At 54.1% G+C, this 25,442-nt stretch overlaps 2 protein-coding genes across 10 annotated transcripts in view; both read right to left on the bottom strand.

The window, feature by feature from the left end:
• Nucleotides 1–7,274: 7,274 nt before the first annotated feature.
• KCNJ11 (potassium inwardly rectifying channel subfamily J member 11) lies at nucleotides 7,275–9,881 on the bottom strand. Its single transcript, XM_081098941.1, has one exon. It carries the CDS (start codon nucleotides 9,598–9,600, stop codon nucleotides 8,413–8,415), a length of 1,188 nt encoding a protein of 395 aa, XP_080955067.1. The 5' UTR covers nucleotides 9,601–9,881; the 3' UTR covers nucleotides 7,275–8,412.
• Nucleotides 9,882–13,990: 4,109 nt separating this feature from the next.
• ABCC8 (ATP binding cassette subfamily C member 8) overlaps nucleotides 13,991–25,442 on the bottom strand; it is a 71,361-nt gene continuing 59,909 nt past the window's right edge. For 6 of the 9 annotated variants that reach the window (XM_081099601.1, XM_081099603.1, XM_081099604.1 and 3 more), the window contains 13 exons: nucleotides 25,191–25,260; nucleotides 24,322–24,479; nucleotides 22,535–22,627; nucleotides 19,280–19,382; nucleotides 18,594–18,707; nucleotides 18,128–18,248; nucleotides 17,849–17,979; nucleotides 16,878–16,956; nucleotides 16,599–16,707; nucleotides 16,188–16,291; nucleotides 15,289–15,422; nucleotides 14,754–14,816; nucleotides 13,991–14,233 (listed from right to left, as the gene is read on the bottom strand). In XM_081099601.1, coding sequence (XP_080955727.1) covers nucleotides 14,096–14,233; nucleotides 14,754–14,816; nucleotides 15,289–15,422; nucleotides 16,188–16,291; nucleotides 16,599–16,707; nucleotides 16,878–16,956; nucleotides 17,849–17,979; nucleotides 18,128–18,248; nucleotides 18,594–18,707; nucleotides 19,280–19,382; nucleotides 22,535–22,627; nucleotides 24,322–24,479; nucleotides 25,191–25,260 — 1,417 coding nt within the window. In that variant the 3' untranslated portion in view covers nucleotides 13,991–14,095. Of the gene's footprint in view, nucleotides 14,307–14,753; nucleotides 14,817–15,288; nucleotides 15,423–16,187; nucleotides 16,292–16,598; nucleotides 16,708–16,877; nucleotides 16,957–17,848; nucleotides 17,992–18,127; nucleotides 18,249–18,593; nucleotides 18,708–19,279; nucleotides 19,402–22,534; nucleotides 22,628–24,321; nucleotides 24,480–25,190; nucleotides 25,261–25,442 lie in introns of all 9 variants that reach the window. The other 3 variants (XM_081099602.1, XM_081099609.1, XM_081099608.1) reach the window with 3 other exon arrangements.

Here is a 25,442-nt window from a genome sequence, read left to right as displayed (position 1 = left end):
GCAGCAATTTTACTTCTGGGTATTTATCTGAAGGAAAGGAATATTTGAACTTTTCAAGTTATCTGTACCTCCATCTTCATTGCACCATTACTTGCAATAGCAAAGACATGGAATCAACTTAAGTGTCATCGATGGATGAGTGGATAAAGAAAATGTGATACACTCATACACACACAGTCATGCGCCACTTAACATAGGGGATACATTCCAAGAAATATATTGTTAGGCAATTTTGTTGTTGTGTTAACATCATTGATTATACTTACACAAACCTAAATGGTATACGAGTAGCCTATTGCTTCTGTACAGTCAGGCTACACTAAAATCATAAAACAATACGAGACCAAATCAAGCAGAAGAGAAAATGATATCAAGAGATACATACTAGGCTGCTGCTAATGTAACTCCACATACTGTTTTTCAGCAAACTTATTTTTTTAAAAAATATATTTCTTTATTGATTTCAGAGAGGAAAGGAGAAGGAGAGAGAGATAGAAACATCAATGATAAGAGAGAATCACTGATCGGCTGCCTCCTGCACCCCCCCAACTGGGGATCGAGCCTGCAACCCAGGCATGTGCCCTTGGCCAGAATCGAACCCAGGACCCTTCAGTCCACAGGCCGACACTCTATCCACTGAGCCAAGCCAGCTAGGGCAGCAAACTTATTTTTATACATAGAAAGAGTGTTGTCCCATACACCAAAAGGGTTGTGGGTTCAATTTCTGGTCAGGGCACATACATAGGTTGCAGGTTTGATCCTTGGTTGGGGCAGGTACAGGAGGCAACCCATCAATATTTCTCTCCCACATCCATCTTTCTCTCTAAAATCAATGAAAACATATTCTCAGGTGAGGATTACAAAATAGCAATAAAAGTATAGCATAATAAATACATGAGCCAGTAACAATTATTTATCATCATCAAGTATTTTGTACTGTGCATAATTATATACACTTTTATATGACAGTAGTTTGTTTACACCAGCATCACCACACACCTGTGGATAATGCATTGTGCTACAATGTTAGGATGGATGACTCCCCAGATGATAGGAACATTTTTAGCTCCACTGTGAGCTTATGGGTCCACTGTTGTATATGTGATCAGTCCATTGTTCCTCAAAACATCATAATGCATATTACTGTGCACACAATGGAATATTATTTAGGCATAAAAAAGAAGGAAATCTTGCAATTCGTGACAACATGATGGGCCTTAAGAGCAGTATTTTAAGTTAAATAAGAGAAAGATAGGTGTGATCTCACTTATATGTGAATCTAAAAAAGTACCCCCCCAAATGAGCTCATAGATACAGAGAACAGATTGGTGGTTGCTTGAGGTTGGGGACAAGAAGGGGGAGGAATGGGTGAGGGGATCAAAAGGTACAGACTTTGAGTTTTAAAATAAATAAGTCATGGGATGTGATAGCACAGTGACTCAAGTTAATAATGCTGTATTGCGTATTTGAAAGTTGCTAAAAGTAAATCTTAAAATATCATCATAAAAATATTTGTAACTGTATGGTGATGAATTTAAATTAGACTTATTGTAGTGATTATTTTGCAATACATACAAATATCAAATTTTATCCTGTACACTTGAAACTCATATAATGTTATATGTCAATTATACCTCAATTAAAAAAAGGGAGGGGGGGGGGAAGGAAAGCAATACTGTCTGCAGACTGTGACCAGTTTCCATTTCATATTCTATTTATGTTCAGTGACTTCAATCTGTACATGCCAGTATATGAATAAAAATATTCCCCTTTATTTATGGCTGAGTTATTCTTTGCTAGAAAATAAGTGACTTATCCTCTATCTCATGATTAGTAAAGCGTGGAGCTTGGATTTTTAATCAATATACCATACTAGAGGCCCGGTGCACAGAATTCGTGCACTGTTGGGGTGTGTGGCCTGCAGGGATAGGCCCACTGTGGGAGTGCCTCTCATCCCCTGGCTGTGGACCCGCACTCTGAGCAGCTGCTCCCTGGTCCGGCATCTTCCATGGAGCCAGAGCACTCGCCTCTCCAGGGGACCAGGTCGGCCGGGCCCAGGGACAATAGCACTGAGAGGCAGCGGAGTAGGCCTCAGTCCTGCAGCAGCCACGAACCCGCCTCCGGGGTCAACTCTGTGAGCCTGGCGGTGGCTCTGTGCGGCCTGTGGGTGTCTGGAGGAGGTGGCAGGGAGCAAGGAGGAGGAGCCTGGAGTGAGGAGGCAGTCGCAGCCTGGATTCCTGCCTGTAGGCCCCGGGTTTGCAGCCTGAGCAGCCGCTCATCCTGGTCAACCCACGGGCGCTCCCACTGTGGTAACACACTGACTACCAGGGGGCAGCTCCTGTGTTGAGCGTCTGCCCCCTGGTGGTCAGTGTGTGTCATAGCGACTAATCGACTGGTCGTTCTGGTCATTCCGCCGTTTGGTCACTGGGCTTTTATTACATAGGATTGATTACCAAGGAAGATCCAGGGTGTGAGGTTGGGCTGTGAATCATGAGCTTGATCATTAATTAGATCTAGAGGAGAGGCTTCCTCTGTACAGTTCTAGTCTGTTCTTAGAGGAGGACCTGATAGTTGGTGTGTTTGGCCCTTGCATTATTTTCTGTGACTGGAGCAAGGTGGCTGATGCTATTCCTAATTGGATAGAAGTATGGGCACCTCAGCCAGGACAGGCTGACAGGGCTGTGGAGGGTCTCATGTCAGGTGTTGGTCATGGAACATACAGTGTGGTTCTGAATGCAGTTATCAGGGATATGCAGCTGTATTTCAGGACCTTTGTGGGGCAGAGAAGCCCTGTTCCCATCTCTACTGGATGGAGTAGTGACTCAGAAACAATTCTTAGATCACTCAGGACTGGTGCAATTAGCACGGAGACATAACTTAATTTGCGATTCTCTTGGCTTAGAGCAGTGATTTTCAATCTGTGTGCCACAAGAATTTTTAAAACATGCAATTTCTAACTATTTAGTCAGGGGCACGAATCTTTTCCCTTAGATTGTCAAATGACAACAGCCAACAACAATAGCTGTCTGGTGTGAATGAATCAAAATTATACCTATTTTTTTGTGTCAAATAGACAATATAATATATTTTTTGGTGTGTTGCAGAATTTAGTTTATGTGTGCCATGAGATGAAAAAGGTTGAAAATCCCTGGTTTAGAGGGATGGATAGAACAGACCCCCCATAGCTGAACTCACACTTGAGGGTGAGTTAGAGTGGCCTTTAGTGGTGGCCTGTGGGGATCACAGCATCAATGTGGTTGGTGCCTGTTCTGAGAATATAATTAGAGCAACCAATAAATTTCAAAGTGGAAGGAGGCACATGGCACAGTGGGAAGTAGTTCAAAGGTGTTTCTAGTGATTGAAAGAGAGTGGGTTGAAAGAGAATGACACCCTTTGGAAAAAGTAGTAAAGCAGAGGAAACTTTATAAATTTAGTAAAAGAAATATAATTTTGTAGAGACTGTGATAAAATAATGCAAGGGGAAAAGAAATAAAATATAATTAGATGGGGGAAATCACAAATGGGGTCTTTTTATAGGGAAGATGAAAATATTAGCTATAAAACATGGGGAATAGTAATTAGACATTATTGACTGAAGAGAATCTATGATGTAGGGAAAAAAGGCATCAAGGAGTTACTAAAGTCAGATATAAGTATGCTGATCAGACCCTGAGAGACCTCAAGAGAGGCGCAAAAGAGGCAGAATTATGGGATGATTTTCATTCTTCTACTTCCAAGATGGATGGGAAACCAAGGACACAGTAGGACGTTAACAAGGATCTCAGTCAGAACTGTACTGCGTTTACTTCTCTCTGGGTTACCCTGAAGTGACTTCTCTTCCGCAGTAATAATGGCCTTGTGAAGAAAACTGGAATGGATCAAATAAAGAGAACATAGAGGCAGGGCTTCTCAAAGTCTGGTTCTCTTCACTTTGGGTGCTGATGGTCTGTGGAGGTGGAGTTTGGGACACATTTGTGCTGCAAGGAATGATGCTCCTTCATGAAGAGGAGGTGTGTGGCTGAAGACCACTTCTGGGTACCGCTCACCTGGCCTGTACTCCTGTACACCCTTGCTCCTCCCAGGGAAGGAAATACATTTGTGTAGTTGCATATGCACTTTGCATTACTTCCCCACTCCATGGTGTCAGTGCCTGAGGTCAGGAGAAACGCCTGTACCCAAGTTGGCCAGCGTAAGTGACCTGCCTTTCCTGTCACTTCAGAGTTGGGCCTGTCCAGAGTGGAAATAGAGTAGGGGGTGTAGGTAGCACCTGCTTCCCCTTCCACGAAGACATACAATGCCCCAGGCAGGTGGACCTGGCAGAGAGGATGCCAATCATTTAGAATGTAGTGTGATAAACTCACTCTCTGAAACACAGTCGGACTTGAATCCCACTGTTCTCTCTTTCCCCAGCTTCTTTCAAGCTGGACCACATCTGTTGTCCTTCACACCTGTCCTAGTCTGGGGTCAACAAGTCTTTGGCATGCAAAATTCATATCTTCTTCCCCAAAGTCTTCTGCATGTCTTGGTACTACATGAGGCGTCTGATACCTGGACCTGGGGATAGGTCAGAGGTGAGCCCGGAGACATGTAGGGAGCCACCTTGGTAGAAAGCTCCTTGGGGAAGTTCTCCTTAAGGAAAGCTTCTGGGTAGGAGCTCACCTGCAGGATGGAGTTGGGAGGATGCCACCTGTGGATAGTGGGTCCTGAAGAAGCTGGGCGAGTCCTCTCCAGCAGAAGGGCCACGTGACTGGCTGGAGATGCCAAATCCATAGTCATTACCACAGCTTAGCCTGCCATCAGTCTCAAATCTGGGACTCAGGGAGGCCCAGGGGCTTCCTGAGTTACAGTCTCCCTCTTACTCTTGGTCTAGAGACGACTGTCTTTCTGTGGTGGATCTGACACTTAGGAAGGGTGGTGCCCCTAGTGAAAGCTGGAGCTCGGGTCACTGGGACTGTGCAGCAGCCTCGGACAGACTCAGGCTCGAGTCTTGGGCCTGTCCTTTACTAGCTGTGAGATTTTAGCAAGTGAATGTCACTCCTGATCCTGTTTCCTCATCTGCAAACTTGGAGAACAGTGCCTCCATCAGCACTGGACCGTGGTGACACGAGGTGCTTCCCTCCCGTGTCCACGGGGACTCGGGAGAGCCAGTTCTGCACGCAGGGTGTGGACTAGCACGGGCTGATGTCTGCTCTTATGTGATGTCCAGTGCTGTCCTGGAGGCAGCATATCAGAAATGAAGTGCTCACAGTAGCTCCTGCTGGGCTGAGTGGAGCTCAGGGGACCTTCTTTGGCCAGGTGAGTCCAGTGCTTTAAACCAGGGATGCCCTCAAATGGAAGGGGCACTACCGGTGGACAAGAACATTCACAAGGGTAAAGAAAGGCTTGATACTTCCTCTCCATGGCTGAAACTTTCCAGCTTCTCCCTGAGCTAAGCCTTAAGGCTGGGGGTGTCTCTCTTCCAGTGACCAGTGGCCTTGATTTTCTGGTATCAAGTAGGTCTTCTCTGTGACCAGCAGGTGGCGCTGAGCCCTCAGTTCTACTGTCACCAGCGGCTTAAGGTCTGAGGGCGGGAGGAAGGTTACTCTGGATGGAGTCAATAAGGATGGTCTGCTAAGGTATTTCACAGTGGGTCTGGCCCCTCCTCTGGCCCTAAGAACAGCTAATATAAGTCCCAAGAGCCAGGCACTGCCCCCAGAAATTCTGGGCTGACTCTCAGTAGCTTCTCATCTCTTTTTCCTTTAAACCAGAAATGGGTCAGCTCAGCAACGCTAGGGGACTGTGTGGTGCAGGGAGGAGGCAGCTTAGAGCTTGGAACTGCAGCAGCAGCAGCTTCCTGACTCTCAGCCTTGCCTCTCGAGTAGCCTGGGACAAACTCTCCCTGATCCAACAAAAGCCCTCCGCAGGCCCCAAACTGCAGCAATAACTCTGGCTTGTCATGTACACCATCCATCCATTCATCCATCCATCCATCCATCCATCCATCCATCCATCATTCATCCAGCACTTACTCAGTGCCAGGCACAGGGCTAAATCAGACATAGTCCCTGATCTCAAGGAGCTGTGGACTTGGGGGAGGGGAGACAGACCTAAAAATTCAAGCAAAGGTAGAATGCCCACAGACACAGATGAAGGGGGAAGGACCATGTCTTTCCAGGGCAATCAGGGAAGGCTTCAAGGAGGCATCATTTGGCCTGAACTTTTATGGATTTCAATAGGCAGACATGAAGCCTGGGCAGTCCAGGCAAAGGGAGTAACATTGGCAAAGGCTCAGAGGTAGGAAGGTCAATGTTATATGCAAAGAGGGGATAGTAAGGCGGCCAGGGGAGTGGGAGGGTGCACAGGGTCCTGGCCACTGTGAACTGCAAAGCTGGAAAGAAGGTAAAGCTGAAATGGCTGGCTATGGGTCTAGCCTTGACCTAGAAAGCTATGGGGGCTACTGCAGGTGGTTGACATAGGAGGGTATGATCATAAACCTTTTTAATAAGACCACTGGTGGCTGCATCAAAGATGGACTGAGGGGGTGAGATGGAGATAAGAAGACCAGGTAACACGTGCAGCCCCAGCTCCTGAGATTAGTTCAAGGGGCAACTGTGAAGAAAATAAGATCAGGCAGAGAGACTCTCATCACCGAGGGGAAATGCAATAGCACCCCCTCTCTTGGGTAACATCTGCTTGGTCAGCTGTCTCATCATGTGGCTGATGCTATAGCAATCACAATAGCTAACATTTATTGAGCACTTATTATGGACCAGATACGAAAGCATTTTACATACGTATATTTTTCACTTCCTCCCACAACAATTCTATGAGGTAGGTACTATTAGTATCCCTACTTTAGAGATGAGGCAACTGAGGCACAGAGAGGTTAAGTTACTTGACCAAAGTCTTAGAGCTAGAGCCAGGATTTGAACGCAGGCAGCTGGCATAGGGGCTTATGCTCCAATCACTACACTAATGCACAGGACGTCCCCACCTCTCTCCCTGAGCACCCCAGCTTTGCTACAGGTTCCTGAGAGTGAAGGCAGTGCAATAAGACTGGTGGTGAGTGCCCAAAGGTTGAAATGGCCAGACAGGTTGGCAGAGCTGGGCTGCCTGAAGCAAAAGGGGAAGTGCCTCCTTGAACTGGGGAAGAGGGCCAGTCTCAGGCCTCTTTCCAGGGCTCCTGGACTATACTCCATGGCACCTCTGGAACGTGGGCTGGCAGCCCCAGCCCTCCCCTCCCTGTCCACCAGCATGCCTCCTGCTTCCCCAGCAAGAACAGCCCAGAGTTAGAGTCATGAAGGCAGAAGGCTTTATTGACAAGGAGAAGGCAGAATTATGGGTAAGTACACACAACACTGCTCCAAGAGTCCAGGCCTGGGGCCAAGCCCATCAGGGCCAAGGGCCCCTTCACCTCAAGGACCTTGCTCACCCCCACCATCCTGAGCTTTCCGGCATCTCCTTTTCTAGCAACACCTAGACCCTCCATGGTCACTCTCTGGACAAAGTCAGTGGCAGCCTCTGGTGGGGAGCCAGGACCAGAGTTTGGTCTGAGGCTGAGTGAGTGTGGTGGGTTCAAGACCCCCTTCTCCTCAGCCTCTTTCTGCGTGGCATGCCAGTGTCTGCCCCAGCCCACCCCAGCGTCTGAGGGTGGGGGACAGAATGGGACAGGATGGGAACAGGCAGCCCCAGCCCACGGAGCCCTCACCATAGAAGCCTTGGTGTTGGGGCAAAGGGTAGGAGAGCAGTGCCCATCCCCCCTCCCTGTGCCTGAGAGGTCTCAGTGCAGCTGAGCCTTCTCAGCCATTTCCTCCCTGCAGGAGCCTGCCTCGTGGAGGGGAGTCCTGTGAGCCTCAGCCTGCCCCTGTCTGTGCAGGCTCCACACCTCCAATCTTCCAGCAGGAATGAGCTCCCTCACTGCCTGCCCTCCCCAGCTGGCCCACTCTTTAGCTCATCACGTTTTCAGGGAGCAAGGGTGGCTGGGGCCTGACCACAGGCACCTCTTGGGGCCACAGAAACACAGCAGCAGGCCCCCAACCTGGGAACTGTTCTTCCCCAGCCATCTGCCCAGCTGTGGCTGGTTGATCATGGGGCTCCAGGAGTAGCTGGAGATCCAGCGTTAGGGCCTGACACTTCCCACAGTTTCCCCAGCCTTGAGTCTGGGGAGGGGCACCAACCAGTCCTGAGTTGGGGCTGGGAGGAGCAGGGACAAAAATAACCCAGTACAGGCTCCTACTGAGACCAGAAATAGGTAGTGACAATGCCTTGTAACACCCTGGGCGAGCGCAGCAGGGGGGAGGCTGAGCTGGGAAGGGCCCGGCCTCACACCAGATCCTGACCTGGCCAACAGGCCCACACCATGTCCACTCTACATATCGTATCACACTGCCCATGTGCACACACATGTGGGGCGAGAGCCCAAGGGACCACGGCTCAGGACAGGGAATCCGGCGAGATGCTAAACCTGGGCTTGGCCTTGGCAATGGCCACACTGCGCTTCCGCAGTGGCCCGCGGGCCGTAGCGAGCGTCAAAGCGTCCAGTAGGCTGCGGTCCTCATCGAGCTGGCGGGCCGTGCAGAGTGGCGTGGGCACTTTGATGGTGTTGCCAAACTTGGAGTAGTCCACGGCGTAGCGGCCATCCTCCTCAGACACAATGGGCACGAAACGCTGACCCCACAGGATCTCATCGGCCAGGTAGGAGGTGCGGGCTTGGGTGGTGATGCCCGTAGTTTCCACCACACCTTCCAGGATGACAATGATCTCGAGGTCCTGATGGTGGTGCAGGTCGCTGGGCGCCAGGTCGTAGAGTGGGCTGTTGGCGTCAATGATGTGGTAGATGATGAGGGGAGCCACCAGGAAGATGCTGTTGCCGCCCACTCCATTCTCCATGGGGATGTCCACCTGGTGGAGGGGCACCACCTCGCCCTCAGGGCTGGTGGTCTTGCGCACCACCTGCATGTGGATGGTGGCGCTGATGATCATGCTCTTGCGGAGGTCGCCCACGCGCAGCATGAAGCAGAGGCGGCCTTGGCGCAGGGCGATGACCGCGTGCTTGCTGAAGATGAGGGTCTCGGCTCGCCGGTGGGCCTGGGCCGTCTTCATGAAGATGCAGCCCAGCATGATGGCGTTGATCATGAGCCCCACGATGTTCTGCACAATGAGGATCAGGATGGCCAGTGGGCACTCCTCCGTCACCATGCGCCCGCCGAAACCGATGGTCACCTGGACCTCAATGGAGAAAAGGAAGGCGGAGGAAAAAGAGTGGATGCTGGTGACGCAGGGCACCATGGCGCCCTCTCCAGGGGCCAGGTCAACAGGAGCCAGGTCCCCGTGGGCGAAGGCGATGAGCCACCAGACCATGGCGAAGAGTAGCCAGCTGCACAGGAAGGACATGGTGAAGATGAGCAGTGTGTGCGGCCACTTGAGGTCCACGAGGGTGGTGAACACGTCCTGCAGGAAGCGGCCCTGCTCCCGGATGTTCTTGTGCGCCACGTTGCAGTTGCCCTTCTTGGACACGAAGCGGGCCCTCCGCTCTCGGGCCCGGTACCGGGGCTCGGCAGGGTCCTCTGCCAGCCGGGTCAGCACGTACTCCTCAGGGATGATGCCCTTGCGGGACAGCATGGCTCCAGCGGCCACCAGGGAGAGGCGTCCCTCATCGGGGTGCCCCCTGACCAGCCTCCAGCCTCACTGTAGAGTCCCTTCCCTGGGTACCTTCCACTCTGGGGCCACCCTCAGCCTGTCTGGCCTCACTCCTGAGACGCCTCCCCAACCAGACTCATCCCCGCCTCCATCTGGCCCCTGCTTCACTTTTTACACCCGTCTCACACCTCAGCCCACCTGCCCATCGCCTCGTGAGCCCCCACCCTACCGGTTCCCCACCTGGATCGCAGCTCAACAATCCCCCACCTACTGGCCACCCCGGGGTGGGGGGTGAGGACCCCGGTCTAAGACCCTGTCTCCCCACCCAGCCGTCCTTCTCACCCACCTCTTCCACTGTGGCATTTAACACCTCTGGTTATTATCAACTGACCAGACCTCACCCATTTCTGTCCCCGGGTCCCCTCCAGGCTGGTTTCATACCCTGCCCACGCCCCAGGCTCACCTGCAGGTATGGCCCCTCTCTCCCACCCCACCCCCTGCAGCGGTCTGGCCGCTCCCCGCTCTCCGATCCCCCTCCAGCTCTCGTCCTCTCTGTCTCCTTGGGATCCTGCGCCCTCCGGAGCCACCACCCCGCCCGGCGCCGCTCCGATCCCCTCACCCCCGGCACGACCTGACCCGCTCACTCCGGAGTCGGGGCCTCCCGGCCCCCAGCGGGCCGCACGCACGCCGGCGCCGCGCCCCCGCCCCGCGCTCGCTCCCGGCCCCGCCCGCGTGTTGCCGCGGCACCTGCTCCTGCTCCTCAAGCCGCGGCCATCGCCTCCCCGCCCCCTTCTGCCTTGGGGCTCGCAGCGGCCCGTCCTCCGCTCGTCCGTCCGTCAGTCCGCGGAGACGACCCGTGCAAGGTCGGGGTCTATAGAAGATCCAGGGCGAGGGGCACCGGAGCAGTGGAGTGGGGGACGGGGCCCAGGGCCGCCAGGGGGAGCCCGACCTGTTCTTGAACCGGAGCGGGGCGGGCACAGAGTCAAGCCCCGCCCCTCGCCGGTCACCTCCCTTTGCCTGCTTTCTCCAGACTCACCGGCTGGCCTTGGGGATTTGTCCCATCGGATGGGCAAAAAGAGGTCCCTCCGGCCCGCAGTCTCTGACATTAGGGCGGGATCGGGGGGGGGGGGAGGGGGGAAGAAGTCGTGGCTTGCCCTCCCACTCGGGATGGCAGCTCCTCTCGCCCTGGCTTCCATCCCCCAATTTCCCCATCCTCTGTTGGGTCAATATCCGCCTCCGAGTGCAGCACTGGCTTTGCGGTTCCCAGAGGAAGGAGGCACCGAGGGGCTGCATAACCGACCCGGGGAGATTAGGAGGCCCTGATGACTTCTCAGCTATCTGCTTCTTCTCTTTGGAGGATGTTCTTAACCCCTTCTGAGTCAGGGATCCTTTGAGAATCTGATGAAATCCACGGTGCCCCTCCCCGGGGGTGGGGATGGGGGTGGGGGAGGTACCTGAGAAGGTGTAGGAACACAATTTAACAGCCGCTACAGGGATGCTGGATACAGGAGCCTGGGTGGTTGCATCTTTTCAATCATGACTGCCCCACCCCAGCCCTGCATTTCAAAGAGGGGTTGAGTTACTGGCACTTGCTTCACACCTCCTCACACCCAAAGCTGGATTTCTTCTACCTTAGTTAACGGGAGGCACTCGGGTCTGTGGGGCTGTATTAGGGCCGACGTGGGCACTGAGGACTCAGGCTCTTGGCCTGGACAGGAGTGGTTTCTGCTGCAGGTGTTAGCCTAGGGTTGCCCTATGGCTTGGGCCCCAGATGGGAGGCCCCCATTCTTGGCTGAAAGGGAAAGGCTGCTTGGTCTCTATTGTGGCAGTACTAGCCCCACTCCCTTTCTGGGGCTCAGAACCTTATGGAGGAACCCCTGACCCATGTGTGTTCATTGGTTGGAGTGGGGGCTTGAGGCAGAGGCTGGGAAGTTAAGGACAGTGGGTTTGTGGGCCTCAGTAGGGCCAGGTGTGGCTTTCATATTGAGTTTTCCTCTTTCTCTCCCATACCCATCAGCAGACAGAACACTATACTTAGAATAAGCATGATCTTGGGCTGAGGTACAGTGTCTATGGCGGGGAGGGGAAAACAGGATGAGCAGAGTGGGAAGCTCAAGGAGACAGGATTACACAGGAAACCTCTGGAGCAACTACAGCTGTTCAGTTATCAGAAAAGGTGACTTGAAAATCACTGCCCTCTCTCGAGAGTTTGGGCACGACTGCAGAAACCCTTGAGGTCCAAGAAGGATGGACTAGTAGTGTTGTGTGGCCCCAAGTGTAGACCCAGTATAGACACTGAGTGGAACAGAGGCAGTCTTCGATTTCATGCAGGGAAGAGTCAGTTCTAATAGCCAGAGATGACCCACGTCTGTAGGGTATCCAAGTCAAGGTTGGCAGGTCATTAGGGATGCTATAGAGGGGTTTGGGCCAGGATTGCCTTGGGCATCCCTGCAAGGCTTCAGTGTGGACCTTGCCCCTGCTACTTCAATTCCTTGGGGGTAGGGTGGGCAGAGGAGGATGGAGATCCTCTTCTCCTCCTAGGCTCTGCTCCTGGGAGGTCCCGTAGTGAAGGGAGCTCCTGGGGCCCCAGAGGCATCTCAGAGCTGGAAAGGCCAGGCCCTACCTCACAGTGTGGCCCTGAGGCCTCAGCTATTTCCTGCTCTACCCTTTCCAGAAGGATGAGCCCACTATCCAAAGAGCTCAGCCTCCTGCCCTGCTTCATCCTGTACCTCCTCATACTCATCTCCCTCAAGTCTCTTTCTTACTTAAAAAACTTCTCCATTTCCCTTTTGGTCATAGGCTTATCCCAGACTTCTTGTCCTGGCATTTAAGGCTGTCTGAATTTATGTCACCCATCCACCACTAAATGGGCCATTTTTATCCAACTCTGCCTATATAATTCCTATCCCTCCCATGCCCAACTCAAATCCTGCCTTTTCCAGGCAGCCTTAAAGGACTCCCCCTCTCTGAGCTCCCGTGGCTCCTAGAACATCCAGAAGGGTTTGTGTTGGGCCCCTCTCCAATGACTGGTGGGTTTGACTTATGTTGTATGGCTCTGACCCCCTTGCAAACAAGATGAATGCAGGCCCAAGGCTCCTGGGTCTGCACCCCCAGGGCCTGGTACAGCCAGTACTGAAGGCAACATGTAAATGATAATAAAATGATATGCAAACGAGCACCTGCCATTTCTTGGCTGAGTTTCATACCCTGCTCTCCTGTTTCAAGATGCAGATGGAGTCTGAGGACAGCTGTTTTGGCCTCCCCTGTGGGCCCCAGCATCTCCCAGCCATTACCTGGCTGACTTGTGGCATGCACTGTGCTCTCCCTCTGGAGGGCCAGCATCTCCTATTTCTGAATGTCCCTGCATGGAGGATGGAGATGGGGCATGTGGTCCAGACCTAGCCAGCCAGTTTGTTCCAATCCTCTGACCACATGACTAGGGGCAGGGATGTGACCCAAGTTGGTCAATTGAGATTTGCTCCCAAGATTTTTGCTGGAACTATTAGGAGAAAGCATCTCTTTTTCAGAGGGGTAGGGTAAGCTGGAGCTGCTAGTGACCATCTGTCACTGGGGAGGGAGAGGAAGATGGAACCAGAAATAGAGACACATCCTGAGGTCAAACACCTGGATCCAGCGTGCTTGAAGTAGCACACCTCCTGCCCTTCTCAGTCACATATGATAATAACTCTAGTTTTTATTTAAGCCACATGGGGTTCCTGTTATTTGCAGGGGAAATAGTGCTAATCCAAGGTACTTGGGGTCCCACAATTTCAGTCCAGGAATTAAAGTGAGAAGGAAGGGGACCAAGCTATAAGGAGATCTGCTACCTTACCTGATGAGATAATCACAAAATGCTATAACTCTTATGTGTTGCCCCCAAAAACATATGTTGAAGCCCCCCCCCCCCCACCAATGTGACTGTATTTGGAGATAGGTCCTGTGAAGAGGTAATTAGGTTAAATGAAGTCATAGGAGCAGGGCCCTAATCCAAGATGACTGGCATCCTAACAAGAAAAGAGAGAGACACCACAGATGTGCATACAGAGGAATGGCCATGTGAGGACATTAGCTGGACAGTGGCTGTCTGCAACCAAGGAGAGAGGCCTCAGAAGTCAAATCTGCGATATCTTGACCTTGGACTTCCAGCCTCCCGAACTGTCAGAAATAAATTTCTGTCGTTTAAGCCATACAGTCTTTGCTAGTTTGTGATGGCAGCCCTAGGACGCTAATACAACCCTCACTTCGCAGACAAGGAAAGCCGCTTTGCCCGAGCTCACACAGCTTCTTCAGGTCTGCTTGATGCCAAAATCATGCTGGCTCCACTGGACCCACAGTCCGCCCAGCCCCTGCCCACCAGATCCAAGGCCTCTGGTAGGAAATAATCAATCTCTTTATTTACAAGTGATTTACAGTTAGAAAACCCAGGTGGGAGGTGAGGCCAGGATGGGGCATGGGATGGCACTTGGGCTCCGGGAGGTCACTTGTCTGCACGGACGAAGGAGGCGAAGACGCTGTCCTTCCGGCTGAGCAGCTTCTCTGGCGTGTCGAACTCGAGGATGGCGCCACGCTTCAGGACAATCACCAGGTCTGCACTCAGGATGGTGTGCACACGGTGCTGAATGGAGCAGGAGGGGGCTGGTCAGGGTGGTGGGGGAAGGCCGGGGCAGCCGAGGGCATCCTTCCTGCAGCTTGGAGGAGGAGGAGGCATGTGGCCAGAATGTCCTGGCTCTGCGGTGACTGCCCTTTTCTGAGGTGGCTGTGATTCCAAGCCTCCCATTCACTGATGACGTCCTTTCCCTTCACCAGGTCTCAGCTCTGCCCCAGACTTCAGGCTTCAAGTCTCAGAGACCCCCACCCCCCATTTCCTATGGAGATGTAACCCTAGCCTAGCTCACTGGGCCTTGGGAAGGGGTGAGGAGGGAGGCTTGGAACTTGAAGAAAGAGAGGGGAGGTCTGAGGATAGCAGGTACAAATCCTCCCCACTCCAAATCCTGCAATCCAGGGTTCCTGCCAGCCTTCTAGACTCCTTACCCTGCCCTGCCCCAGGGTCCCCTCTTGATTACCAGGTCCCAGTGAGCCCAAGGGCTGCTCTTTCACTGGGTGTCCACCCTGCACCCCCTCAACGGGCCCCTTACCGCAATGGTGACCACGGTACGGTCTGCGAAGGCCGTCATCACCACCTTCTGGAGGATGTTTTCCTGCCAGGTTGGAGCAGCAGCTGTTGGCTCACCTGCCCAGTGGTTGTGGTCTGGCCTAGCTTTGGGGATGTGGGGCCCAGGGTTGTGGCCCAGCTCCCATTTGACCCCAATCCTAGGCCCACCTCCTCCCTCTGTCTGGCCCTAGTCCACATAGGACTGACTGGCTTCCTAGCATTCAAGGAGCTCAGCTCTGTGCTTGTGTGTGTGCTGTGAGCTTATGTGGGGGGGTGCTGTGGTGGGGGACAGGTGTGAAGTTGCCGTGGATCTGCGTGGGCAGCTTGTGTGTATGTGGATTATGGACATGCCCAAGGACTAGCTGGAGTCAGGGTCCCCAGCCCTTTGCCTTATCTGTCACAAATGGCCTTGATGTTCAAGGCAACATGTTGGACTTCAGGGCTACTTTATGCAAATTTCCCCCTAAGCCACCCACCCTCTCCAAGCCCCCCACCCCGTGGATGAGCCCAGGACCAACCGTGGCCATGTCAATGGAAGCCGTGGCCTCGTCCATGATGAAGATGCTGGTCTTCCTCACAAAGGCCCGTGCCAGGCAGAACAGCTGCCTCTGGCCCTGGCTGAAATTCTCCCCGCCTTCTGTGATGATGGCATCTGAAATCAGCCCAGGAGAGGAGCAGGGCTGAGTGAATCTTGGGTTGTGAGTAGAGTAGATAGTGTGGCTTGGGGGGCGGGGGCTCAGAAATGTCTGTACAGGAGCAAATATGTGAGTGTGTGTGGTGAGTACAGGTGTGTAGGGTTGCCATGCCTTACACAACAACACGGATGCCACCTGCATGGGTTACAACGAGAAGAGCACCCTCTGGAGTGTGTGCTGCTGGGCCCTGGGCAGTTCTGGGAGGGCTGTGTGCACTGAGCGTGTGCTCCACATGTGGGGGCCTTGGTGGCGTGATTCTCTGAAGCCAAGGCGTGGCCGGCCTCTGCTGCCAAAGGGGCCCAGCAAATGCAGCGACCCGGGTGGGGCAGTCTCCCAGGAGCCGCAGGAGCGCCCTGCGCTTGCGATTCCCCAGATGGTTCTCTTTCCCTCTTTCCGCAAGGACTGGGCAGGCAGGTGGGCAGGGAAGGGCGGGACTGAGCGTATGGCCATGGGATTGGGGAGCTGGAAGCTCTGTCTCACAGGGGCCCCGACTGTCCTCTCGGTGCCAGACCCTGAACTGACCATTGTGTGACCCGGGGCAAGTCACTTGACCTCTGAGCTCCTGAATGGGGAGAGCGAAGACTAGATGGTCTCTGGGGTCCTGCCAGACCTCAGACTCCAAACTCTGGACAAGCCCAAGGCATGAGCTTTCCCTCCCCAGCCCTTTCGGACATCCGGGCGTCCGTTAGTGCCTGACCAGCTGCTCAGCCCGCAGTCGTTACCCAGGCCTCCTGGCAGCGCCTTCACCACCAGCTTCAGCTGCGCTATCTCCAGGGCCTCCCACAGAGTGCTGTCGGAGCACTTCCGCTCTGGGTCCAGGTTAAATCTGGGGGGTGACACGGAAAGCCCCGTAGGGAGGGGAGCAGGGTCCTGGCTCCATCCCCACGGGCCTTGCAGAGCGTGAGGCTGCTGAAGGGAGCAGTGAGTGAGAACTGATTGACCTGAGGGGAGGGGTACCCTTAGGGACCAGGGCCTGCCCAGGCCTAAGGAGAAAGAGAAGGGCAGGAGGGTAAAACTCCTCTGAAGAACCAGCTCCAGCCCCTCGTGCTCCTGGCCTTGTTCACCCCTCCAGTTTGTGCTCCAGATTCGATGGATGGGGCTGGGCCAGGCCTGGGCGGGGCCCCGGGGCTCACCGGATGGTGCCGCTGAAGAGAACGGGGTCCTGCAGGATGATGGAGAGGCGCGAGCGCAGGGTGTGCAGCGGCAGTTTGGCGATGTCGATGCCGTCAATGATGATGCGCCCTGCGTGGAGACCATGCTACAGGGTGGGCACCATGGTGCTGGGGCTGGGGTCCCCATGAGATGCAGGGGAAGACACTGATTGCGGGGCTCCTGTGCATCTGACCATACACCAGGCCTGAGGCTCATCTGGTGGCTGTGGGAGCCTGTGGGGTGCCCGCCATGCCACTCACCTTCGAACATGTCCACCATGCGGAAGAAGGCGAGAGAGAAGGAGGACTTCCCACTGCCGGTGCGACCGCAGATCCCAATCTGGAAAGAGAGGAGCAGGTAAGCTGCGAGGGCGCTGGGAGCCTGAGGGCGCCGGGAGCCTCTGGTGCTAGCTAAGGGGGTGCGCGGGGCTGGGGGTCACAGCACATCCTCTTGTCCTGGCTTTCTCAGCAGCTTCTGCTTGGCCAGGGCTGGGCCCGGGTTTGGACTTGTTTCCTGCAGTGGGCCCCGAGGGGGCTCCCATGGGGACCCGCCAGCAAGTGCAGGTGTAGATGCCCATTTGCCTGGGCCTGGGTGTGGGCCTGGCTTGGCTGCAGGAGAGTTGGGGGCACTAGTGTGTCTCTCTGTGCACGGGTGTGGCAGGAGGCCTGGGTGGCTGAGTGTGGTGTGCAGGCTGTGTCTGTGCGTCCCACCTTAAACTGGAGCCATTTCTGTCCGCATCGCTTCCTGGCCCTTGGGTACCAACAGAAACGACAATAAAGAACGAATACAGAGACAGAGATAGTGACAAAAAGATGGAAGGAGAGGGGCAGTGGCAGAGAGAGCAGAGTGGGGGTGAGGAAGAGGGAATCAGTCAGAGAGGCAGGGCAGAGGGCCAGATGGGGGCTCCCTCCCTGGGACAAGGGTGGCCTCACACTCTGCCCCTAAGGCCCTGCTCTGAAACTCAGGGGGCAGTGCCCTGGGACAGTCTGACCATTTGCAGTGGGCTTGGGGGTGCTGACAAAGCCGCTTTAACCAGGGGAGTCTGAGGTGTCCTCCAGGGTGAGTGAGTGAGGGCAGCAGGAGGAGAAGGGGAGAGGGAGGGATGGGAGAGGTGGGCTGAGCCATGCCAGGTGAGGGGCCTGGGGCTCTGAATGGGTGTGAGAACTGAAGGACCCTGGAGGGCCCCGAGGTGACTCTGTGGGGTGGCCCGCCCTGTGCCCTCCGCCCTGACCTTCTGTCCTGGGGAGATGAGGGCGTTGACGTGCTTCAGCACGGGCTTCAGGGAGCTGTCGTAGCGCACACTCAGGTTCTGGATCTGGATCTTCCCTTGGTCCGGCCAGTTCTTGGGGATCAGCGAGGGTGCTGGGGGCCGGGCTGGGGGTCAGCCACCAGGCAAGGGCCACAGCTGGTATCCAGGAGTACCCTACCCCCAGGCTCCCTCCTGGGCCCCTCCACCCAAACACACCCCTCCTCCTGGCCCTCTCCCCAGAAGCCCTCCTGCACCCCTCACCCAGCAGCCCCTCGTAGCTCTCTGCCTCCGTTTTCAGGAGCCCGTGGATGCGTTTCACGGCCCCCAGCTGGATCTCCATGTCCGCCAGGTTCCTCACCATCCAGTTGAGGTAGTTGGAGACCTGTGGGGAGCGAGCCAGGCACATCAGTGACCACATGGTCTATCCCTGGCCACCAGGATGCTCTTCTTATGGCTGAGGAGGGCCTGTTCCACCCCCCCCCCCCCCATATCTTTTGCTGCCTACTGGCTGGCTGTTCAGGTGGCCCTACCCAGCAGCACAGGGAGACATGAGTTCCTTACCCACCATCCGTCTGGGGCCTGGGCTCTCCTGCCTGCATGGTCCCTCTGGCATCAGACTCCGAGCAGCTTGGGGTAAGGCCCGGGGGTATCTCATTTGGGAGAGGTGCCCCGGGATATCCTGAGCGTGGTTTCTGATCCCTCCCCTGACCTGGCCGCTGCCACTCACCATTAGGGCGTAGGTGAGGCCCAGGCCCACCAGGCCGGCAGAGAGCCCCCTGTGCAGGGAGTTGGAGATGGAGGTCACGGCCGCGATGAGGACCACACATGCACCAATGTACTCCTGTGGAGGGATGGAGCTGGTTTGGGCCCTCGGGGGCTGAAGCCACAGTGACCTCCCCCCTCCCCTTCAGAGCAGAGAGAAGCTCAGCTGAGACTCAACCCTAGCCCCAAACTAAGGTAAATGTCAGCACACACAGGAGGCCTGTGAAGGCCGGACCCACAGGAGACAAAGAGCCCCAGGACACAGCTATGCTCCCCCTGCTCCCCAGTCACCTGCACACGTGTCTCACCAGCTGGCCCACACATGTACACAACATAAGTGTCATATGACCCACTTCAGACACACACACTCATCAGAGTTAAACACACACCTATTCTCACTATTCGCACCTCAGATTCTCAGTCCCCAGGCAATAACATGGAGAAGAGGGGGCTCCGGTCAGACACTGGGAGGACCACCAGGGCTGGGAGAGGCAGGAGGCCTCGGTGCCCCCCCTGCGTGTGCACACGAGCTGGTGGTATTCCACACTCTTCCCACCCGCCGGCCCATGTTTGGCCCTTGCTCTGCAGAGCTCCACACCCCTATCAGAAGCCCCTGTCCTGGGGCCCGGGATGGGGGTGGGTGGCACTTGCCATGCGGACTTCTAGCCATCTGTTGGCAGCCGTGAGGAAGAGGGAGGCGATGTTGTTAGAGTCTGTGTATTCGAGGAGCTTCTGCTGGAACCGGGCCTCGTACCTGGAGGGAGGATGATGGTCTGAGAGAATAATTTGGTCCATGTAGCCTGTGGGAACCTGCCCTGACGCTCTAGGGTAGATGAGACCTGTCTGTACAAGGAACTCTGGAGACTTCTTTCCTGCCCTCGTGCCCTCATCACTACTCTCCTGGGGTTACTGCACATGGGTCTGCCTCCTCTTTCTGACCAGCCTGGGCTCCTGGCACCACTCTCCTTGGCCACCCCTCAGACCTGGCTGGCTTGGGCACTTGTTCGATGATGAATAACGGAATGAATGAAAGTGGCTTCAGCACTGCTCCCAGGGACGCAGTGAGGGACTCAGAGGGACTCCAGACAAGCCTTGGTGGGCACTGGCTTTTCACTCCTGGAAGGTGTTTGTTCTGCTTCGGTTATTTCTGGGTGGAGGGCCTGTGATGAACTCTGTGTGTGAGGAGAGTAAAGCGAGTCTCTGAGGTGAGCAGCGGGCATTTGCACAGCACACGTGGATGTGTGTGGGGTAATGTGGCTGAGGCGGGTGTGAAACCCTATGCCTGCAGGGGTTGATCGAGTGTGCGAGATGTGCATGTGAGAGTGCAGGTCTGTGTGACGGGAGAGTCCGCGGGGTATGTGACCATCTGCGGGGTGAGTGTGTGAGGGTGTGTGAGCTTCTGGGGCAGGTGTGTGATGGTGGAAAGAGCCCCAGCTTTGGGGCCATGTGGACCCAGGTTGGAGTCCAGCCCACTCCTTACTGGCTGTGTGTGTGGACTGAGACTCAGTTTCCTCATCAGATGGTAATAGTTCCTACAGGGACTGCCACAACCTCTGAGCCCAACACCGAGCCCAGTGCTGGGTACTCCTGAAAGGTTTTTTGGGAAAAAAGCAGGGCCTCCTAGAAAAACCAGGTCAGACAGGCCTGGGTTCCAAGTCCAGCTAGCACCAGCGCTCACTGACTGTGTAGCCTCGAATTGGTTCCTCAGCCTCTCTGGGCCTCTCTCTTCATCTCAGTAGGGGGCTGCAGTAACTGTGGTGCAGAGTTACTGCACTAGCACAGGTACAGCGCTTAATGCAGGCCTGGCACTTGGCTAGTGTGCCATCAGTAAATGCTACTCAGCTCTCAACAGGGTGGGCTGCTGGGCAAAAGCCAATGAATTAAACACATCCAAGGGATGATTATAAATTTCTTCATTCATTTATTTAAAAACCATCCACTGTGTGAGTGCAATGCGGGGGAGGCCTTGCTGGGCAGCAGTTCCCCTGCCGACCACGGGCTTGGTCTGGGGCTGGTTACAGGATGCTGGGATTTACCCGGATCCTACTGAGAGGGTCTGCCTGCCCTAGGCCCAGCCTGAAGCCTTCAGGACACCAGCTATAAGACAGACATCACCAGTATCTAGAGTAGAGGTTAGGCCCCGGGAGGTGTCGAGGGTCTGGAAGTTGAAGGAACTGGGGAAGTTCAGGCTTGAGAAGGGGGCAGGGAGGAGACCCTAGAGCAGCGTTTCTCAACCTGTGGGTCGCGACCCCTTTGGCGGTCGAACGACCCTTTCACAGGGGTCGCCTAAGACCATCCTGCATATCAGATATTTACATTACAATTCATAACAGTAGCAACATTACAGTTATGAAGTAGCAACGAAAATAATTTTATGGTTGGGTCACAACATGAGGAACTGTATTTAAAGGGCCAGAAGGTTGAGAACCACGGCCCTAGGGTCATGCGCCAGGCTCCAAGGAGCCTCTGGATGGGAGACAGCACAGGCTTGCAGGGGGCAGGGGATGACCAGGGAGCAGAGCCAAGACCGGAGTGGCGCTCTGCCTTACTCAGACAAGACCCCTAAGAGGCTCTCCCACGGGCCCCAGATGTCCCACGGTGTGAACTCCAGGGACCCGGGCATCTCTCCCAGGGCTGCAGCTGGACTTTGGGGGCTAGGGGAGAAGATGTCAACCTCCTTGGACCCTCCCAGCTGGTCCTTGGGCCCTAGGGTTACTCTTAGACACAGGGCTTGGTGTCGCAGGGCTCCCGTCACACCCTGCACAGCTATGCCATCCTAAAAATAACCTGGATTCACTCTCTGGTTGAGGCTTAAATGCCAGAGCCCAACTATCTGGGTCAGGGGTGTCTGACCTGTCTGGCTGGAGGAGAGATGCACTAATATATCAGTCAGAGATGAATATAACAGCACCCCCCCCCCCCCAACCCCCAGGCAGCCTCAATGTTCCCGTCCAGCCCAACATCACAACTCAGGATGGCAAGACGATGGCAGGGGCTCTGACGTTTTCAGGGCATTCCTCCAGCCTGGTGAATTCTGTCCACCCTTTGGGTCCTAGCTCCATTGCTACCTCCTCTGTGAAGCCCTCCATGACTGCCCTCCCTTTGTGTGTTCCCACAGCTTGTGTCCCGCCAGGCACTTTCAGAGTACCTGTCACATGGGTTTGTCCTGGCCTGCTCAAAGTCTGGACTGTACGCGCCTCCAGGTCAAGGGCTCATCTGACTCATCTCTGTGTTAGTGCCTGGCATGGGGCTTAGCACACGGTGCATGCTCAGTAAAGGTTGTTGAATGAATGAGCAGATTCAAGCCTGGGCACTGAGGGGCCTTACACAGAACAGTAATATAAGCTCTCTGAGTCTCAGTTTCCTTGTCTGAGAAATGGGAATAATCACTGTCACTACCTCGGATTGCAGGGCAGAATGAATGAGATGGGCATGGAAAGAACTCAGCAGTGTTTGGCTTACAGGAGGTACATGCCATTGACCGTGAATCCAACCCATGATCCTTTGGTGTGCAGACTGATGCGCTATCCACTGAACCACACTGGCCAGAGCTAGGAGATTCTCAAAGATGGCCTCATGCTTGCCCATACGACATAAGGTCCTTTCTACATTGATATGTGAGTACTTGTCCCAGCAGCGTTTGTTCTGAAATTCTGCCTTAGGTCACAGGGGGCCCGGGCTTGGCTGTGGGGCTGAATTTTCCTCTCTGGATCATACAGTGGAGCCCACCTGCCCTGACCCTCTGGGGGACGTGATCTGGGCCTTGGGTTTGAGGAGGGGTTTGGAGATGTATGCCCTGGGCCTTCCTAAGTGGAGCTCTGAGAACTGAATCTCATGACCTGTGACCTGGGCCACCCCACTCCCCCCACAGCCACCCCGCTACCCGCCCTGGGGTGAATCTGGTACCTGAAGGCCCGGATGGTAATGAGGCCTTCCACAGTTTCAGCAAAGTGCGAGAGCAGCGGGAGCTGGGTGGTGTCATCCAGCTGCTGCAGGTCCCTGTGCAGGGAACAGAGCGGGATGGTTAGGAGGGCAGGCTCCGGGCTCAGCCTGGGTCTGCATCCGAGCTCCACCCCTTAAACCACTTGGGCAAATGGCTTTGCCTCTCTAGATCTCTGTCTCTCACCAGTCAATGGTACCACCCCATCAAGCAGTTGCGAGGACTGGACAGCTCGTGTAAGTAAAGTGCTTAACCCGCATGCTGGCACAGTCACTGCTATCCTGGGCATCACCGACCCTCCTCTACACCTCTGCCCCTGTGCTTCTGCTGCGTAGCCTCTCTCTGCAGGGAGGCTGGGCAGGCACGGCTAGTTCCCTTGCACAGGTGAACAACCTGAGCCCGAGACAGCTGGCCGAAGGAACAGAAAGGCAACCCCAAAGCTTCCAGTCCCTCCCCAGTAACCACAATAGATTTCAGCACATCACAGGTCAGGACAGACTCTAAAGAGCTCCTAGAGGGGGAAAGGCCAGCAGTTGCCATGGAAACAGCATTGCTCCTGCTCTCCACAGCTGCACCTCGACAGGCTGGGATGCAGAAAGCAGCTTTCCTGGGCAAACCATCTCCAGGGCCACAGTGGGTGCTAGGGGAACAGGGCCGTTACCCTGGCAGAGGAAATGCACTTTGTAAAACAGCTTGTAGTGTTTAAACAGCCACCATGTTTTGTGAATGTCAGTGCACTATGGATACATTGTGGGTACCAGGGGATTCTGGACCAAATAGGCAAAACGCAATTTATACAAGACTTGATCCTTTGGTCAAGGTAATTGAGGCCAAAATATATCTAAATTTAATTATTATTATTGCTAATCAGCATTTTGACTTCAGTTTTTAATCAACTTTTGCACTTGGGAAAGGTACTTAATCTTTCTCACCATAACTCATAGTAAGAAATACATTTTATATCATAACACATCCCTATGCTACCAAAACAAAGCTTCCATGAAGCAAAGCTTACTGTTACTATGTGAATACGGTCTGATATTTTCCGTTTTATTTCCTTTCTTTTCTTTTTAAATGCTGCTTATAATCTATGATACTGATTTCATGACCCATTGCTAGGTTGTAACTGGCATCTTGAAAAGCGCTGGCCTAGAGGTTCTTTAAAATTGTCCCTGAGATCCTTTGACTCTAGGAGTTAAATAGAATCGTTCCCAGAAAAACTTCCTAGGGAATGTTCTGAGAAAATTTTGAGGAGAAGAGAGGTGTGCGTGGCTCCAAGGCCCTGAGGGCAAATGTGATCATGAGGCTGGTGGTGAGCGACGCCCTGGTGAGGAGGCTCCTGACCCCCGCGGCTGGGATGTGTGGTTGCCATAACACCCCTCACATCAGGTGCCCTCTGACTTCACGCTTCGGCAATCTGCCTGGTCACGGGACTCATACAACCCTCCTGAGACGCATTCTGGCAAAATGAATGAAGGGCATAAGCACGCACATACCCCCGGACCTAGCAGTTCCATTCCTGACCATAGCTCCCAAGGAAACAGTCCAGGTATTAGCTGCAGCCCGTGTGCTGACACAGGCTTACATTAGGAGAGTGGAATATGAATACTTCATTTCCTTCATGTCTGTTTTCCTTTGCATGGGGACCAAGGCTCTACTACTTTTATGATAAAGACTAACCAGAGTACCAAACTGCCATTGCAAAGCACCCCCTACCCCCCCAACCTCGGAGGCTGACAAATGATGCCACCACCTGGACGCCACCCGGAAGTACTTCTGGATGAAGTAGCACACGATGGCCAGGGGCAGGAGGGCCACGAGGAACACGGGTGTGACGTAGGAGATGACGGCCAGGGCCGAGACACAGAGCAGGGTGGAGCGGCTCAGGCACTCCAGCGTGGATGGGATGTGCTGAGGGAAGGAGAGAGAGAGAGGAGGGGAGTTTCCATATTTGATGACGTTCAGTGTGTTACTTGCTGCCAGGCTTTGCTCTCTCACACTATTATAGGCACATGTCTTATCTCTCCAGCTTCACTGTGCACTCCCTGAGGGAAGGAGGCAGGACTTTGCCTTCTCACTATCTAGTACAACGGTAAATAAAGAACACAGGCTGAATCAAAATAAATATTCTCCACAAAGTCACCTTGGCCCAGCCAGTGTGGCTCAGTGGTTGAGCGTTGACCTATGAACCAGGAGGTCATGGTTAGATTCCTGGTCAGGGCATATGCCCGGATTTTGGGCTCGTTCTACAGTGTGGGGTGTGCAGGAGGCAGCCAATCAATGATTCTATCTCACCACTGATGTTTCTATTTCTCTCTCCCTCTCCCTTCCTCTCTAAATCAATAAAAAGATATATTTTTTAAAAATCAGTCACCTTGGTTTGGAACATGTTGGAACCTTCCTAGAGTGAGCCAGGGGGCTCTTGGATGGAAGCCAACCAGATGTGGTTTCCCTCAGCCTTATTATGAAGGCCTCACAGGGGAGCGTGGGCAGCATTATAATCAGATTGGGGCCCACCGGGTTCCTCCCCCAGGGCCCAGGTCACTGGATCTGGGGAAGCCAGCAACAGACAGGGGCCTGGCCTCTCTCCAAACTGGAGGACTGGGTCACAGTCCTGTGTACCTGGTCGATGGTATTGCAATCAGATGAAAATCTGTTCAGGATGCTTCCGAGGGGCGTGGTCTCAAAAAACCTAAGAGGCAACCAGAAGAAGTTACTCATTTGTTTACTGATTTCTTTTCTGTTTATTGAATGAGGGTAGTTATTTCTTTCATTTTGGTGTCTCTGGAGTCATCCCTGGGTCTAACCTTTGCAGGTCTATAGCCATCTGGCCTGAGTCCCTGAGAATTACCGCAGCAGCCCAAAGGGGTGCTG

Source organism: Myotis nattereri (assembly GCF_964212035.1).
Source record: "Myotis nattereri genome assembly, chromosome: 9".
NCBI classification, from domain to species: domain Eukaryota; kingdom Metazoa; phylum Chordata; class Mammalia; order Chiroptera; family Vespertilionidae; genus Myotis; species Myotis nattereri.
The sequence above is the reverse complement of the archived record's forward strand: the minus strand, read 5'-3'. Positions and strand labels throughout refer to the sequence as shown.